Source organism: Centropristis striata, chromosome 22 (genome assembly GCF_030273125.1).
Source record: "Centropristis striata isolate RG_2023a ecotype Rhode Island chromosome 22, C.striata_1.0, whole genome shotgun sequence".
Lineage (NCBI taxonomy): Eukaryota > Metazoa > Chordata > Actinopteri > Perciformes > Serranidae > Centropristis > Centropristis striata.
In genome coordinates this window covers 6,185,208-6,201,601 of record NC_081538.1, presented here as the reverse complement: position 1 = coordinate 6,201,601, position 16,394 = coordinate 6,185,208, and the positions used below count along the sequence as shown (strand labels likewise).

The window sequence follows — 16,394 nt, the reverse complement described above, 5'->3', positions numbered from 1 at the left end:
CTCAGCCTGTAGGCGGCCTCTCTGCCGCGTCAAAAGACTTCACCAATCTGTCTGGAGTGAGAGCAGACCGCCAGCCCATCCTCAAGTTTCACTACACGCTCGGACATCACACACATGCACACAATGAGCTCTGTCTTTGAACTGAAAACACTTCATTTCATGCACCGGATTTGAGCAACCACGGATTGCTGCTCCATATGAGGAAGAAAGTAAGTGGTATAATTTATTATCTGTCTGTTTTTTTACACTCACTGTGTGTTGTAAAAGTGTATACACTAATGTACTAATGCAGCTATATTCCATAAATTAATTCTTATTTGTTTTGTGCTTGTTTATTAGCAGAAAATTGTAGGAAAGGTTAATTTTATTTGTTTATTTTTTGTGCCTCGCAGCTTTATGATTGTATGATTTCAGAATAATACTTAAGATTTCACTTTGTTTCCATTCTACTTTTGAGTGTTAAATGGAAGGAAATTTGATTTCTGAAAACTGTTATTATTTTTTAAGGAGTGAAAACACACATTTCTTAATACCACATTTAAATAATATTCCTGTTTAAAATGGGCTTCAATTTAAAGAAATAAAAGTAGGCTGCTCATAATGAAGATATTTTCTTTAATAATTACATTAATGATGCATATTGTTACAACACTGCTGGTGTCACAGCCTTGTAAAAGGAGCAGTGAAGGAAACATGGACATGCTTTGCTTTCACTCAATATATTGAATAAGAGAGAACAGCACGTGTTCTCCCAGAAGTCCACATGCATATTTACTTAATTCTGCTGCAAGAAAATGTTTTACGAGAATGAAAATTCCTTTGAAGCAAACCACATTCCTGTGTGTCACCCTGGCACCTTTGAAGTCTCATTTTTCAGATTTGACCTCATTGCATGTTTTGAATTTCAGATATTTAGCCTAAAAGTAGCCTCATTACATCTGTCAGATAATAAGTGTTATTTCTGTAGCATTGTGTATAGCATAAATATTCTCATTAGTTACTTTGGTCCTATACTGTGGTGCTGCAGTGTTGTTTTTTCATTATGATAAAAAGTGGTGAAATGTATCCACTGTCCAAATAGTTTGTGTTTTAGATTGAGGCTGCAACTAAAACTTTATTTTCTGGATTAATTGATTAATAGATTAATTGATTGATCTATAAAACGTCAAAATAGTGAAAAATGTCCATTCCAGTGTGTCAGTGTCCAAGGTGTCTTTACATGTCTTGTTTTGTCCCTCCAAAATCAAAGATATTCAGTTTGATATGATATAAAGCAGATAAAAGCCAGAAATCTCCATAATTGAGAGGATAAAAAACAGCATTTTCGTCCATTCTTGCAAGAAAAATCACTTCTCAAAATAGTTGAATGTGACTAATCGATTGATTGACTAATTGTTGCTGCTTTGTACTCTGATTATTTTCTTGATTCGTCATTTATGTTACAACAGCAAATGTTCTCATTTGAATACCAGAGAATATTTGGCATTTCTGCTTTAAATATGACCAAAACAAGTAATAGATTAACAAAAGAGCTACAATTTTCTGTTGTTTGACTAATCGAATAATGGTTGAGGCTCTACTTTGAAAAGAAACTGGAATAAATTTCATGAAATATGAAACTAATTTAGTATTGCTTTAGAAATTTAGTATTTTTAAGAAAGTCACATGTGTTCAACCTTGTTGATAACATTGCACCATTGCATCAGATGTTTGAGAAAAAGATAATGCCCTTTTGCCTTGTATCAGAAAATGAGGGTGGAGAAAGTGTTTCTTGTACAAAGGTGTAGACGTGAAATCAGATTGATGCTAAAAAGCATTTAAAGTATCCTCACACAATTTGCATTTCAACCATACCTAAACCCTACACTAGCTGTATGGTGCATGAATATACTGCATCACATTTACATGTTTTTTTTTTCTGTTTGTAGATCTTAAAAGCACCTTGTCTCTTCTTGAGTCTGTTCACAAGTTTGAATCTCTGCTCCGGAAAATTTGGCACGGCGATAACTGACGATGTGAGCAAGCTGTCATTACTGGTGAGATTGCTAAGTTGCTGCAGGCTCAATAAATATCACATTCATACTTTTGTGTACGTTATGTTAGAAAAATCATTCTGTGTCATTGTCTCTGGTGCAGAAGCAGAACATCCCCTCTGATTATGAGATTCCTGTTACTTACATTCCCAAAGAAGTGGTAAGTATGAAGATATATAGGCAGAAATAGTGTGAAACAGATGATCTAATGTTGAACAAGGATTCACTTGTGTTTCAGGCTGGCACGTGCTGGGTGGTGTTGAACATATATCCGTTGGAGCAAAGTCTTCGGAAGCTGGCCAGCATGTTCGGTGCCATCTCCTCCAACAAAGAAAACATAATTGTCTTCATTGCGATGCTAAAGAGTTTCCGCTTCACCTTTGACCACGAGGAACTGGTAAGTTATCAAGATGGAATGTGCCAAAAAGCACTGCAGCACATAGTGTGAAATATTCTGTACTTTCAGAGACTGTTTTGCACATTTAATTGCATAATTGAGTTATTTCAGGACTGCTTGTTGTCTGATCCCCCAGGAAACAGCGATGCAAGTCTTCCAGTGTCACTACCAGGAGGGGAGCTTAATGTCTGGTCTTTACTTTGACTACATCAAAGACGTCTTACACGCCGCTTCTCAAGAAACATCCGGCCTGTCATGCAAGCCGCCACCGTGCCTTAATCCACAACAAACACCAGGTAATCATTCATTTGCATTTAAATTTAAATTTTTAATGGTTGCCTTAACAACTGAGGCAGCTTAGTGGCCTATTAGTGGGCGGATATTGATTTGGGGTCAAGGATGCACAGCTGGGGATAGGAACCAGATATGTAACCTCGAACACACAGCCAATACAGTCAATTAAAGGAATTATTCTAGTCTCATGCAGCTACTTGTAAAAGCCTGCTTAGTATGCAACTTGACATCTCAAAGGCAACTAAAGGGAGTATTTATGAGTGACAGAGCCACCAGAATCCTCTTTACAAGTTCAAGAAATGAACATCAAAAGGATTGGTGTATCGGATTTCTAATGTGTAACTGTAGTCTGTTCAATAATTTTCCAATAATATTTTCTTGTTTCAGGGGGTCTGGAGGAGGGTCGCGAACACAGCTGGTTGAAGAGAACTCCATTGCTTCTGGCTCTCATCCCCTTCACAGCTTGTGTTGTTGTCATAGTGTGGCTGGTAAGTAACTGCACCAACTCAATGTGGATTAACTGCTAAAACGTGACAACGAAATTGAAATAAACTATTAAAAATATATATATTTAAAGGTAATAGAGTGATATTTGTAGCATAAAATAACAGTATTTCAACAGGCTGAATGGTCATAACTTGTGATTGCGTAATTTTTCAACTTAAAATTTTGAATTTGGTTTTAATATTTATGGTGTTAAGTGCTAATTAGGAAATACTAGCAAGCTAACAACTAAGATAGTGAAGATAAACACCCAAGCTGCAGCCTCCAGGTCAGAAAAGTGATGCCAGTGTAGAAGGCCAGCAGGGGGCAAAGTCCAATTGTATAGAAGTCTATGAGAAAATGACCCTACTTTTCACTTGATTTGTTACCTCAGTATACAAATGTGCATTCTGTGAATTATGGTCCCATTTCAAGTAACCTAGATGAGAAAGCAGAGTATTCTTTATGGCGTGGCTGCCTTGTGCTGCAGTGTGTTTTCAGTTCATTAAAGTTAATTATAACATTCATGTGGAATTGAATTACGGATATAGCTTACTAACTAAGCTAGCTAGCCTGTGCCAGTATTAGTTGGTAAGCTAGCTTCCCCAGCTCCAACCTCTCATCCGAATATAGTCACTTCTGGTCCCAAAAGAAGCGACCTTGCGGCTTTAAAACTTGCGACTTCAAAACTTTCGTCTGCAACCAATTATTTTATTCAGTCTATATAACGTCCTTGCTAATCGTCAGCTTGTTAGCATTGTCTTTGTGTGCATGTTAGCATGTCAGTGTTAGCATTTAAATGACAGCACCACCGCTGCACTGAGCTGCTAGCTTGGCTGTGGCTTGTTAAAAGAGGCAATTTTCCTTCCACTGTAAAAGCTAATTTATTGAGTATGTTGGGACACATTTATCGGACCATTCAGGCAGATAATTGTATGTATGTATGAATGGGCAATAATGTCAAACTGAAAACACATTAATAGATTCCACCACAATGAGCACTTATTGCAGTTTCTAAGACTTGCCATTTCCATCACGGCCTTCCGGCTCTTCATGAATGAAAAATTCAGCTGGGAGCCATTTCACAATTAGTTATTCAGAGAGGACGGTATCTTGGGTATATATTATAGATTGGATATACCACTAATTATAGCGGTTCACTTGGTTTTTGTAATATAATGAGAATCCTAAGAGTCCTTATCTAAAAATATTGTCCATGGTAATAAATTTTCCATCAGCTACACCCTCTCTTGTGTCTTTTGGTTTCTGTGGGTCAGTCCAATAAGGCCCACATGATAAAGTGCCTTCTTTTTCATGAGCACTTCCAGGAAGGCAGTTCTTGTAAACTTAACAAGTGCTCATTAAATATTCAACAGTACACTAAGGGCTCAGTTATTACCTAATGTGGTGATTTCCGCTTTGGAGATTTATTATCTGTCATTTGTTCCTCATAGAAAACAGGATATAAAAACACTGTTGAGATTGTGAGTGTGATTTTCTATCTTTTTTTATTTTTAGGTCAAGTCTGGGAGGCTTTTACCAGTTTGCAACACTGAAAATAGCCAAATGGCACCTTCTGACATGATCTCAACTGTGTCTATCTCCATCCCACTTCAAACACTCACCCACGCTGCTGACACTGAGCCAGTGGGGGAGGCGATCCCTGAACATGAGAGCGGATGAAGCATGATTAATAGAAAAGGGAAATCTGGACCGCAGAATAACCACTCACTCTCCAGGTTGCTCTGTTATTGGCAGGAGCCTGCTGGATAAACGAGTGTGGTCTGACACTTCCTCTGCTTTCACTCATCTGAGTGCATGGACCTGAGCTATGACAGAAAAACCTGCCGTGAAGACAGGTGCGACACAAAATCCCCTAGGCACTTCTAGCACTTAACCACTGAAAGAGGGTTTTTTGGGACCAGAGGAAGAACTCACTACACAATGGCTGGTTATGTGCCAAAAGGACTGGTGAAGTACATTAATTGTCTCGTCTTGGCCAGTGTTTTACAGCATTTGGCTCGTCTTCTCTGAGCAGTTGAGTTTTTTTCATTCTTGCCACTCTGAACGGTTGCCATTCAGGGTGTTGCCATGCTCGAGTTTTGGGCTGCAATCAAATGTATCATTGGAGCCTCAAATCAAAATGATATTACACTGTTTGGAAGACGTCATTTCATTCTGAGATAGGACTCCTGTCATCAGTCTGTTGGCTGTGTCCTGGTGGTTTCAGAGACTGTCCTTTCACTGCTGTCAACACCCAACACACTGAATCCCAACCTGCTCCTTTATATCTACTGAAATGCATATACACCAAGAAATACATTTCAATCTACTTCTCTTATGCATCAGGTGATTAAAGAAGCTGCGTTTGATTTTCTGCAGCTTCTCTTTTACTTGTTGATATTATTCTGATCTGTCACAAATTGCAAACCTGCTAGTCACAAACAACACGTCAAGCACTTCAACAAGCGTCCTACTTTGTGTATCAAAGATCTGACCAGATGGCAGATAGCCATCGCCAGAGGCACTTTGAATCCCATCATTGTATTTCAAAGCTGTTGCCCAGTGATCTATAGCTGCTGCTCGGCCACAGTGAGTGTGTTTTTAATGCCTTATTCACTGAGTCAATCATGTTCAGTCATGAGAACATGACTCCCCGAGTGTGAGCGCTCTTGTACTGTATGTGTCAGAGAGAGGGAGCGAGTGACAGGACAGGCAGGACGAGGGAAAGTGAGGGAGATAGGGATGGATAGATGGATGGAGGGATGAGCTCAGTGAGAAGCATAAGGAGGGCTTGTTCTCGCCACAAAAGAACTGGCCGTAGGCTGGAGGAAATGCCAGTTACAAACACGACTGATGTCGGCAGATCCCTATGAATCAACAGGCAAAGAATCTTTCCAGACCGCAGGCTATGTAGCCTCATCTACAGAGGATGGTTAGTATTTCAATAACAGTTTTCTGTATTCTAATGATTTATTTCCAAAACACATTGACGAAAAAGGGGAAGATATACCTTTATTAAAATGTTTTGAAGTTGTAGGTCTACGTGTTTTATTGTCTTTCTGGTGACCAATTTGTATTTTATTTTTTGTATTTTTTGTGAAAATGTGTATTTGCATTGTATGTGATATTTAAGTTATTTTGTTACGAGATAAACCACAAAATGTCAGGAACTTTTCTACAATTGTAATGTTGAAAAATAGACACATTTAAGTCACGAATGTAAAGGGGGTAGACAGAATACTGTGTACATTCTGGAGAAGCACATTATAACCTTAAAGTAACTAAATCACAATAGTGTGTTACAGCACTGGGTCTTAAAGTTGGTCAGTGTTCATATTTATGAAATATTTACAACTTTTTGTCTACCCCCTGCAAACGGCCCATGAGCAAATCATGTTGTCACTATTATATGTATGTTCTGAGAAGATTTGTCAGTAATGTATAAATAAATATATATATATTGGTACATGTTATTATTGTTGTCAACAACAACACAGTGAAGTCTGAATGTTTCCTTGGGTTCTTTTAATTAAAAAAAAGAATAAAAGCCTACAAAAAAAACTTTCCTTAATATGGACAACAGTGGACTTGACATAAGGCCTCCATTATTGTTTTTTGTCATATTTGGACATACTCCCTGACCTATGATGTCATTTAACGGATGCTTGATAATTATTTGATGCTTTGTTGCAGTGTTTATTGATTGCATAAATAACAATAGCATCAATAAAACGTTTTGGTGACTAAATTTGTTATGATGAAACGGCATTTGTGTTTGTTCCACAACACAAGGAGCAATGCTTTTGAGCTGGATCTGTAACTCCTTTGTTTTCATTGAACATGTGACTACATTTTACTTTGTTTTAATAAAAATACATTTACACATTTAAAAAAAAGACTATAGAGTGTCTCCACTAATCCACTCAACATGGCGAACATACCATAATTAACTAGGTCATAAGCGTGATAATTCATAAGGCCAGTTGCTTTTCTGCATGTTTTTTTTTCGCTCCTTCACACAAATTAATAAGACCGTGCTTTTATTTTGTATAGGAATATCCGCCGGAAACTCTCGGACTTTTGTTTTGGAAAACCGTTATCCAGCAGCCGCCATTATTCTTCCTGGCTTGACTGTCGAAGCAAAGACGGTTAAATACTTTAAAACATTATATTTCGGGTTAATCTGCAACATTGCCAGCCTATTTGTGTAGTCGGTTGATTTAACTCATGAGTTAGCGACACGCCGCGGGCGCAGAATGGAGAAACGATCTGATAGCACAGGTAAGTTGCTAAGCTACGGCTAGCAAGCTAACTGTAGCTGCCGCCGAGAGCGGTGATCCGAAAATAAGATACATCGAAAGCCATTTGTTGCCGTGAAGTGGCTGCTTGCTTTTTATCGCAGGTCGACAGTGGTGTAGTGACACCGAATCGGTTATTTTGGCGATGTTTGGTGGTTCGATAGCTAACAGGCTTTAGCATGGATGACCCGGGCGGGCTGCTCCATTTCGAATTAAACCATCCTCCCCTCCGGATGTGTCCCGATCGGCCGCTGCATCGTGTCAACTCCGATCTACACCTAGCTAAACACAACCCACAACATCTATTGAAAGTTTGAGTCTAACTCGGCTACAGTTTGGCGCTCATTCCCTTTACGGCTGCTCATGCACACGCCAAACGGGCACACTTTCAACCCATCTGCGAGTGTCGAAGCGTGTTTTAGCACTGCAGCGCCCCCTGCAGCGGCTTCTGGATGCATCTGCAAAGCATGCTCTGCTGTTAGTAGCTTATCGTCACTCTGTTAAAATAATCGCCTAACTAATTTTTTTCAAGTTTTGCAGGAAACATAAAAAACTTAACCAAAAGCGTAACATGACATTTATTGATCATTTCACTCAAAAAGGATGTAACAAAGGATGGCTATTGGCATAGTAATAACACTGTGTGTAAATTATGTAACTTAAGAGAAATAAATGACAGGCAATTTTTTGAACATGCCTTTGTGACTTAAGCAAGATATGGTTACACTTTATTTTGAAGGAGTCTACATAAGAGTCACACAAGCCTGTCAGAAACATGACATGACAAGTATCATGAGTATTAATGTTACTTCAAAGTGTCATTAATGTTCATGACACATCCCATGTCATGTTTATGACACGCTCATGTCACTCTTATGTAGACACCTTAGAGTAAAGTGTTACCAATATTAGTGTCAACAATAAAACACTGATAACTAAACATTCTCCCTCTAGCTCTTCTTTGCTGGGTTCTTATCTGATGCATATGAATGTTGCAAATTGTCAAAGAAGTGATGATCTTAAAGGGGTAAAATCACATGATCTGATCAACTGAGGATGTAGGCGATTTTACCATAGGTGGCCGGCATCATGAGGAGATGACTTAGGCAAAAAAACCCAATTTTGACAAAAAATGACTTAGGCGATTTTTTTTAACAATGTGACGTTATGATACACTCATGATAGTTTGTAATAGACACACATTTTTACACCGTGTTATTGAAGGGCAGTTATGTTAGTTACACATTTTTGAAAAAGATCCACAATATGAAACATAAAGCATATAAGCACAAAGTTTACAGTACAAAACCGGTATAAGTTAAAGTTAAAGCTTCTAAGAATGTCTGTATGTGCTCATAGGACCCTTATGCAATTTAAATGTAGGCAGAGAGTTCTTTAAAAAAAAAAGAAGAAGAAGAAAGAAATAAGCTGCATCTGCTTGTTTTGGTTAATGGGACACAAAAGAGGAAGCTAGAAAATATGAGATGTAGGGGATGGGAGTTCTAAAAAAAGTCCAATCTGTGATGCACTCTTCTGTATCAGTCATTTTATTGCATGTATTCAATGCCCATGTTTTTGTTTGACAGTGAAAATAGACATAAAACAGACCTGTTGACCTGCAACTTCAATTTCAAGGGAAAAGACATGTTGCTGTTTTTACGCAAATGCTGACATACCTTTCCTGACTTTATGTTGTGTTCATAGCAGGTGTTGGAGGATCCCTTCCCCTGTCCTCCCTTCGCCTGATGGCTTCCCCTCTGCAGCTGACATACTCGTTCATATGGCAGGTCATACGGCAGAGGAACGTGAAGCACTACACAAAAGTGGAGGAATTTGTGACGATGGTGACGCAGACTGTTCCTGAGCTCATAAGCTTCAAGCAGACGGCCCAGCTCATCTTGGGGCTGAGAGCAAGGGTGAGAGTTTATCATCTATTGTTTGTGTGTGCATCAAAACAGCACCATGCCACACAGCAGATACAAAAGAGTGGATTAAGTATCCACATACTTTAATCACACTGGGCTTGTGATGCAGTGTGCTTTCCAGGCTTCTAAGGACATTCATTCCTTAAGGTTACTGAACATCAAAGTGGATGAACTCCATATGTTGTCTATTACATACCACACACATCAAAAACAAAAATACCATTTGAAGTTATAGATTTCTATCCTTGTATTTTCTCTGCAGAATTTGTGGTTTCAAAATTGTCATCTTTGATGTTGTGTTTACGAAAGAAAAATTAATTAATTTTTTTTATTTTTATTACTTTATTGTAGGTTATGAAACTACAAATATTAACAGCTTCATCACATATTCAATTCATCCTGCCACATTTATGCATTTTTTACAAGAGGCAATGCCAAAAGAATAAATAAATAAGTAAATAAGATATTCATTTTTAATTAACGACGGGGGGGGGGGGGACTCCTTCAACACTCCACGCACCATTCTAGTTTTCCACTCCATTTATTTCCATTACCATTTACTCCAGTTTCTTTTAAATTTTTCTTCTCTGTTTCTTAAGTGTTTGTAGGTGATTCTTTCCATTTCCTTAATTTCATCTACTGTTATTTTCCATTTGTTGATGGATGGTGAATTAACGTCCAACCAATTTCGTGTGATCTGTTTTAATGCAGCTATACGTATCACTGTATAGAGATATTTATCTCCTTTCTTCTCAATTTCGGATGGAATAATACCTAAAAGAATATTAAGTGGTGTTAATGGCTTCTTTAAATAAAATGTACTGATGATTTTCTCCTGAACTGCCCTCCAGAATGTTTCTAACACTGGACAGAAATAAAAAATATGTGCATGGTTAGCTTCTTGTTGAACAAGAAGCTAATTCATTAATTAATTAAAGATTATTATTTTGATCCCTATTAGGAAAGCAGATAGCTAAAAAGAAAACTTTACGTCCATATGAAGTTAATTTTTGTTTGATTCATTGTGTTTTCTTGCACTGTAGATCATTTTGGATTTGCTGCACAAAGACGGCGTACCAGATTCAAAGGCTATTCAAACTCTCATAAATAAGTTGAAGGTCTCTGCAACTTCAGGGGTAAGAAAGGAAACTTTTTTTTTTTCCCAGTCAGCACACTAGACTCTGGAATCCCAATGTGTGAATTATACCTGAGTTACAGTATCTGCTGTTTTACAGAAGGATCCAGAAGTGGATAAATCCCAAACAAACTTCATGGTGCTGGTCCAGAGTCTGCTGAAAAATCCTGCTGAGAGGAAGCGCTTCTTTCTGGTAACTAAATCTGTTTTGAATTGGTCATTAACTGTCAATGCACAAAGCCATTATCCGTTTTAAATGTAATGAATGAAAGCTGTTGCTTCAGATTTCAGTGCAAGACTTTTCTTTGACTGAGAGTTGGACACAATAACAAAACAGACCAATAAGGCGAAAGATAAATGGGTACATTTAAGTTCTCGACAGGGTCCTTTTCGTAATATTCTAAGACTTTTATAATAACATTCTGAGCCTGTCTGTGGCAAAAAAACATGAACTTTTAATGGGCATGATGTTATATTGATGGTGCGCAATTGCTTTTAACGCCCGTGAAATGGGCGTTAAAAGCAATTGCGCACCGTCATTACAACATCATGCTGCAGCACTCTCACTCAGTTTCAAAACATGCTGTCCCCATTCTTTACTTGGTTACAAAATACATGGGAAAATAGCATCCATGTTAAAAATATCAAAGTTCCCTTTAGAATTATATCTCTTTCCAACAAAATGTTCAACCATCACAAAATTGAAATTAGCTTACTCAGATAGCTACACAAGAAATGGCCATTTGAATCATGTCATTTTCGAGATTTCAAGTTTGTTTGTGGTGGGTCATCATGATGAAAGTGAAAACACTTAGAATGGTGTTAAGATAAATTTTTGTAATCCTCAAAATTATTATTTTAATGGAGGGCAGGCCCAGCCAGCTCAAGCACATCATCTTATGGAGGGTGTTGTATAACTGTAATCAGTGCTGTTTTCCATCTCAGGTGATGGAAAATTAGTTTAGGTAAGAGTTAAGGTAGCCAAGGAGCATTTTCAAAATCATCATCTGGAGTCAGTTTTGGAGTTGTGAATAGTTGATCATTTTCATTAAAAAAAAACAAACTCAAGCTCATTGCTACCTGAATGTAGCCAACATTTTTAAATAGCAGGCATCATGTAAACAATACAATAAAAGTATTTTGATGCATGTGACTGTAGATCATTTGTAAATTAAAGTCACAATGAACTCAAACATATTTCTCTCCCTGCAGGAAGTGTTTCCCATTCAGTATGGGGCAAAATTCGACACAGCGCTGCAGGCTTTGACTGCAGGTTTGGTCTGCAAGCTGGAGCAAGTTCTTCCTGTTCCAAATCTTTCCCAGGTATGCGCATGTGAATTGCATTTCGACTCTGGTCACAGCAGGGTGGGCTGGTTGCTGACTCAGCGGCAAGATGCTTGAGCAAGGTTCCTTCCAGCTCGACAGGTGTTTTCTAGTCGACAGGCCAAAGCAAAAACAGATTTTTTTCTTTATTACAATATCTGGACACATTTTAAAATGTCTGCAAAGGACATTCAATTCCATTCCATACTTTTTTAGACGCTTTAAGCCTTGTTTGAGTGAAGCCTTTTAGATAGATGTAGGTGGAAATTTAAATAGCTCTCAAAACAATATAAACATTTTATGTTAAGTCTCTTTGACTGCACCATTTCCACCTATTAAGTCCTGACTTTAAGCTATTTTATATAATATAATCCAAGAAATTTAGAAACCTTTTCAGGATCTGGGTTACGGATTTTGGTAATAATTCTAATAAACGGCCTCGACGAGCTACACAAAAAGCAGATAAAATAGCAGGGGAAAGCTTCCTAGAGTTTTAAGCTGCGTATCGGATCTTGATGACATATAAAAACATGATCCTACCTAAGAGCTTTTGCTTTTGTTTATTTCGCTCCTTTTAAATGGAATAATTTACTGTCACAGCTTCAGTTGGATACACTGATTCCTTTTAATCATTTTAAAGACATTCTTATTAATCTTAGGATTTCTGAATGTGTATGTGCTCATTGAATTTATTGTGCTTCTGTTGATTATATATTATTATGGATATGTAGTGTAATGTGTTAAATTGTTGTACTGTAATAGATAGATAGATAGATTACTTTATTCATCCCCGAAGGGAAATTCGGTTTGTCACAGCAGTCCGGTATTCAAGTACAGTAAAATACAATAGAATAAAATAAATAAAATAAAATACTGAGGTAGCATAAATAAAAACAACAATAGAAAAAAACACAGAATAGAACAAGAACAAGGACACTTAATAAGTTAAAAAGAAGAACATCAGCTGGTAGGATGGTTGGCAGATGATGGTAATAATTAAACTGGTGATATGATATGATGGCAACAATGCTATAGTGGCTAGACGGTATATAATAATAATAATAATAGTACAGTATATAATATATATAATATAATATAATATGTAATAATAGATAACAATATAAAAATAAAATGAAAAATATAAATAAAGTAATAAGTAAAATAATATGATATATAATAATAATAGTAATAGTAATAATAATAATATATAAATAAGGCCGCTATATAAATCAGGGCGCCATTGGAAATGAGAGCTTGCTCTCTATTGGCCCTCCCTGAATAAATAAAGGTGAAATGAAAAATGAAAATGAAAGAGTAAAAAATAAGTCATCATTGTTTCCTGTTCTCTCCTCTCCATGTCAGCTTGGTGCCATGATCTCGGCGGATGCTTCTGTCCTGGAGGCATGTGGAGGCTTCATCCCCGACACCAAGGACCTGAAGACTCTCCTCCTGCACCAGCAGTCCAAGGGACTCATCGGTGTTAAAGGTATACTTCAGATTGCTTTTATGTTCATGTGACACACAGACAGAAAAAGGATATCATTTAAAAAATATACTTTAAAAAATATGTTTGACGAGGCTTCTCCATTTGTGCAGCAACCATCTCATCCTCTGTGGGCAACTGCGTGCTCTCTTCACTCGCCTACCGGCCCAAAGCTGTAGAGCCACCAACACCACCGCCTCCACCACCAGCTCCAGCACCAGCACCAGAATCACCGAAGCGGTTAGAGGTCACCCTCAATGCTACAAGTCCAACCTCCCTCAGTGACACGGAAGACTTGGGAATGATGTCAGATGGGTCTGAGAGCCCAGCAGACCTGGCTGCCGGACCACAGGAGAGAGAGCAGTACAGTCAGAAAACAGCTGATGCTGAAAAGGAAAAGAGTGCCACAGCAAAAGCTCAGGAGGAGAATTCAGTGAAAGAGAAAAGTTGTACACAGGAAGAGCCCGCCACAACTGTGCAAAGCGAAGGGAAAGATGCAGCACCAGAAACACCAGATAAAGCAGAACCACAGCGACCACCCTTGAAATCAATACCTTTCCGGGTAGTACAAATGCCGGTCAAACCCACCTCCGCCTTACAGAACGCAGGCAACGCAGGAGCGAAGGATGGCCAAAAGCCTCAGACGCATCGGGTCACATTGCATCAGTGGGTGTCACAGATCGCCACCAACTCGCTCTCGCTCCCAGCCCTGCCGCCACTTCCTCCACCCAGGTTCAGTTCAGGGGACGACATGAAGCCAAGCATAAGAAGAAAAAAGCAAATCCGGCCTCCATCCGACAGATTCACGTGCAGCGTGTGCGATAAGACCTTCCCGTATCAGTCCAAGCTGATAGACCACGAGCGCATCCACACAGGAGAGAAGCCGTTCGTGTGCACGGCGTGCAACAAGAGCTTCAGAACACAGGCGTTCCTCAACAACCACCTGAAGACCCACAGCACGATGCGTCCTTTCGCATGTGGCCAGTGCGGGAAGTGTTTCACCAAACTGCAGAGCCTGACGAAGCACATGATGGCCCACAGCGGCCAGAAGCCGTTCTACTGCGACATCTGCAACAAGGGCTTCACGCAGTCCACCTACTTCAAAAGACACATGGAGTGCCACACGAGCCAAATGACGTTTCCCTGCAAGCACTGCAACAAAAGCTTCCCAACGGCGTTCAAGCTGTCCAACCACGAGCGTTGGCACACCAGAGATCGGCCTCACATGTGCGAGCGCTGCGGGAAGAGATTCCTCGTCCCCAGCTTGTTGAAGAGACACATGGGCTACCACATCGGCGACCGCCAGTATCTCTGCTCCCAGTGCGGAAAGACCTTCGTCTACTTGTCCGACCTGAAGCGGCACCAGCAAGACCACGTGCCCAAAGCGAAGATCCCGTGCCCCGTTTGCCAAAAGAAGTTCTCGAGCAAGTACTGCCTGAGGGTTCACCTGAGGATCCACACCCGAGAGAGACCCTACCGCTGCTCCATATGCGAGAAGACCTTCACTCAGGTGGGGAACCTGAAGGTCCACATCAGATTGCACACCAACGAGCGCCCGTTCAGCTGCGATGTCTGCGGCAAGACCTACAAGCTGGCGTCCCATCTCAACGTCCACAAAAGGACACACACGTGCAAGAAGCCCTGGATGTGCGAAACATGCGGGAAGGGATTCTCCGTCCCCGGCCTTCTCAAGAAGCACGAGCAGCTCCACACGAGGGACGCAAACCCCGACTTCTCCGGTAAACGGAGACACAGGGGTAAGCACAAGAAGCACTCCGGCAAGAGGAAATACGACGAGGAAGACGAGGGTAGCGACGATTATTAATCAAAGAAACCTGTTTTGTAAAAATAAGGATGTTCTGATAAGAGTTGATCACTGACATAATTACACAAGAAATGGCCATTTGAACCATGTCATTTTTGAGATTTCAAGTTTGTTTGTGGTGGGTCATCATGATGAAAGTGAAAACACTTTGAATGGTGCTCAGATAAATTTTTGTAATCCTCAAAATTATTATTTTAATGGAGGGCAGGCCCAGCAAGCTCAAGCACATCATCTTATGGAGGGTGTTGTATAACTGTAATCAGTGCAGTTTTCCATCTCAGGTGATGGAAAATTAGTTTAGGTAAGAGTTAAGGTAGCCAAGGAGCATTTTCAAAATCATCATCTGGAGTCAGTTTTGGAGTTGTTAATAGTTGATCATTTTCATCAAAAAAAAAACAAACTCAAGCTAAAGCTCATTGCTACCTGAATGTAGCCAACATTTTTAAATAGCAGGCATCATGTAAACAATACAATAAAAGTATTTTGATGCATGTGACTGTAGATCATTTGTATGCTATGTACTGAAATGTTGTGTATCTAGGAAACATTTTATCTTTGTTACAGTAGCCCTTATGGAAACTAGAGATTCCAAACTACTAAGTCTACCACTCACTTTTTTATGTAACCCTAAATTGTAAACATTACAACGACTCTGCTTTTGTTTTCAGAGGGAAAATAGGAGGATTTGTGTTTTTCCAGCAGTAGATTCAGTGTTGTTGCTCTAATAGTGTTAAACTAACACCAGAAAATATGAGAATTGTAATTTAGCTTGGACACAATAAACATTATATGTGAGGTTGTGCTGTAGCTCTCCTTTTACTTAGACTATTGTGAGCAGCCATGTGTACAAGCTATAAAGCAATATACCTGTATACCAATGTTTTGTTTTTGATGTTTTGCAGAAAAATAAATACACCTTGCAAAGGCCTGTTGTCCGAGGTGGAATGTACCTAAGTACATTTACTGTACTGCTTGTACTTTACTTGAGTATTTCCAAATATGTAACTTTATACTTCTACTTCACTACATTGTAGGTGCAAATATTGGGCATTTTACTCCACTACAATCAACTGCCAGCTTAAGTTACAAGTTACCAGTGGAGGAATGTAACTAAGTACATTCACTCAAGTACTGTACAATTTTGAGACACCTATACTTTGAGTATTACCATTTAATGTTACTTTATACTTCTGCT

General features: G+C 39.1%; 2 protein-coding genes across 4 annotated transcripts; both read left to right on the top strand.

Moving 5' to 3' along the window:
- Positions 1–69: 69 nt before the first annotated feature.
- LOC131960576 (uncharacterized) lies at positions 70–7,093 on the top strand. Its single transcript, XM_059325825.1, has 7 exons — positions 70–209; positions 1,929–2,036; positions 2,137–2,193; positions 2,272–2,430; positions 2,567–2,726; positions 3,112–3,212; positions 4,726–7,093. The coding sequence occupies exons 1-7, from the start codon at positions 198–200 to the stop codon at positions 4,888–4,890; spliced, it is 762 nt and encodes a 253-aa protein (XP_059181808.1). The 5' UTR covers positions 70–197; the 3' UTR covers positions 4,891–7,093.
- A 180-nt stretch (positions 7,094–7,273) lies between these two features.
- si:dkey-14d8.1 (zinc finger protein 3 homolog) lies at positions 7,274–16,125 on the top strand. Of its 3 annotated transcripts, none has more exons than XM_059325810.1 (7): positions 7,274–7,491; positions 9,216–9,424; positions 10,477–10,569; positions 10,669–10,761; positions 11,781–11,891; positions 13,254–13,377; positions 13,488–16,125. In XM_059325810.1, exons 1-7 carry the CDS (start codon positions 7,467–7,469, stop codon positions 15,197–15,199), a joined length of 2,367 nt encoding a protein of 788 aa, XP_059181793.1. In that variant the 5' UTR covers positions 7,274–7,466; the 3' UTR covers positions 15,200–16,125. The 3 variants fall into 3 exon arrangements, with proteins under 3 accessions (XP_059181793.1, XP_059181792.1, XP_059181791.1); XM_059325809.1 differs by having other exon boundaries at positions 9,213–9,424; positions 10,672–10,761; XM_059325808.1 differs by having other exon boundaries at positions 9,213–9,424.
- Positions 16,126–16,394: the final 269 nt, after the last annotated feature.

Coding starts and splice junctions, on each gene's coding strand:
- si:dkey-14d8.1 (XM_059325808.1), top strand. CDS start 7,467: ATGGAGAAACGATCTGATAGCACAG. Junction 9,425..10,476: donor TCTTGGGGCTGAGAGCAAGG/GTGAGAGTTTAT, acceptor CTTGCACTGTAG/ATCATTTTGGATTTGCTGCA. Junction 13,378..13,487: donor GGGACTCATCGGTGTTAAAG/GTATACTTCAGA, acceptor CCATTTGTGCAG/CAACCATCTCATCCTCTGTG.
- LOC131960576 (XM_059325825.1), top strand. Junction 2,037..2,136: donor TGAGCAAGCTGTCATTACTG/GTGAGATTGCTA, acceptor TCTCTGGTGCAG/AAGCAGAACATCCCCTCTGA. Junction 3,213..4,725: donor TTGTTGTCATAGTGTGGCTG/GTAAGTAACTGC, acceptor TTTTATTTTTAG/GTCAAGTCTGGGAGGCTTTT.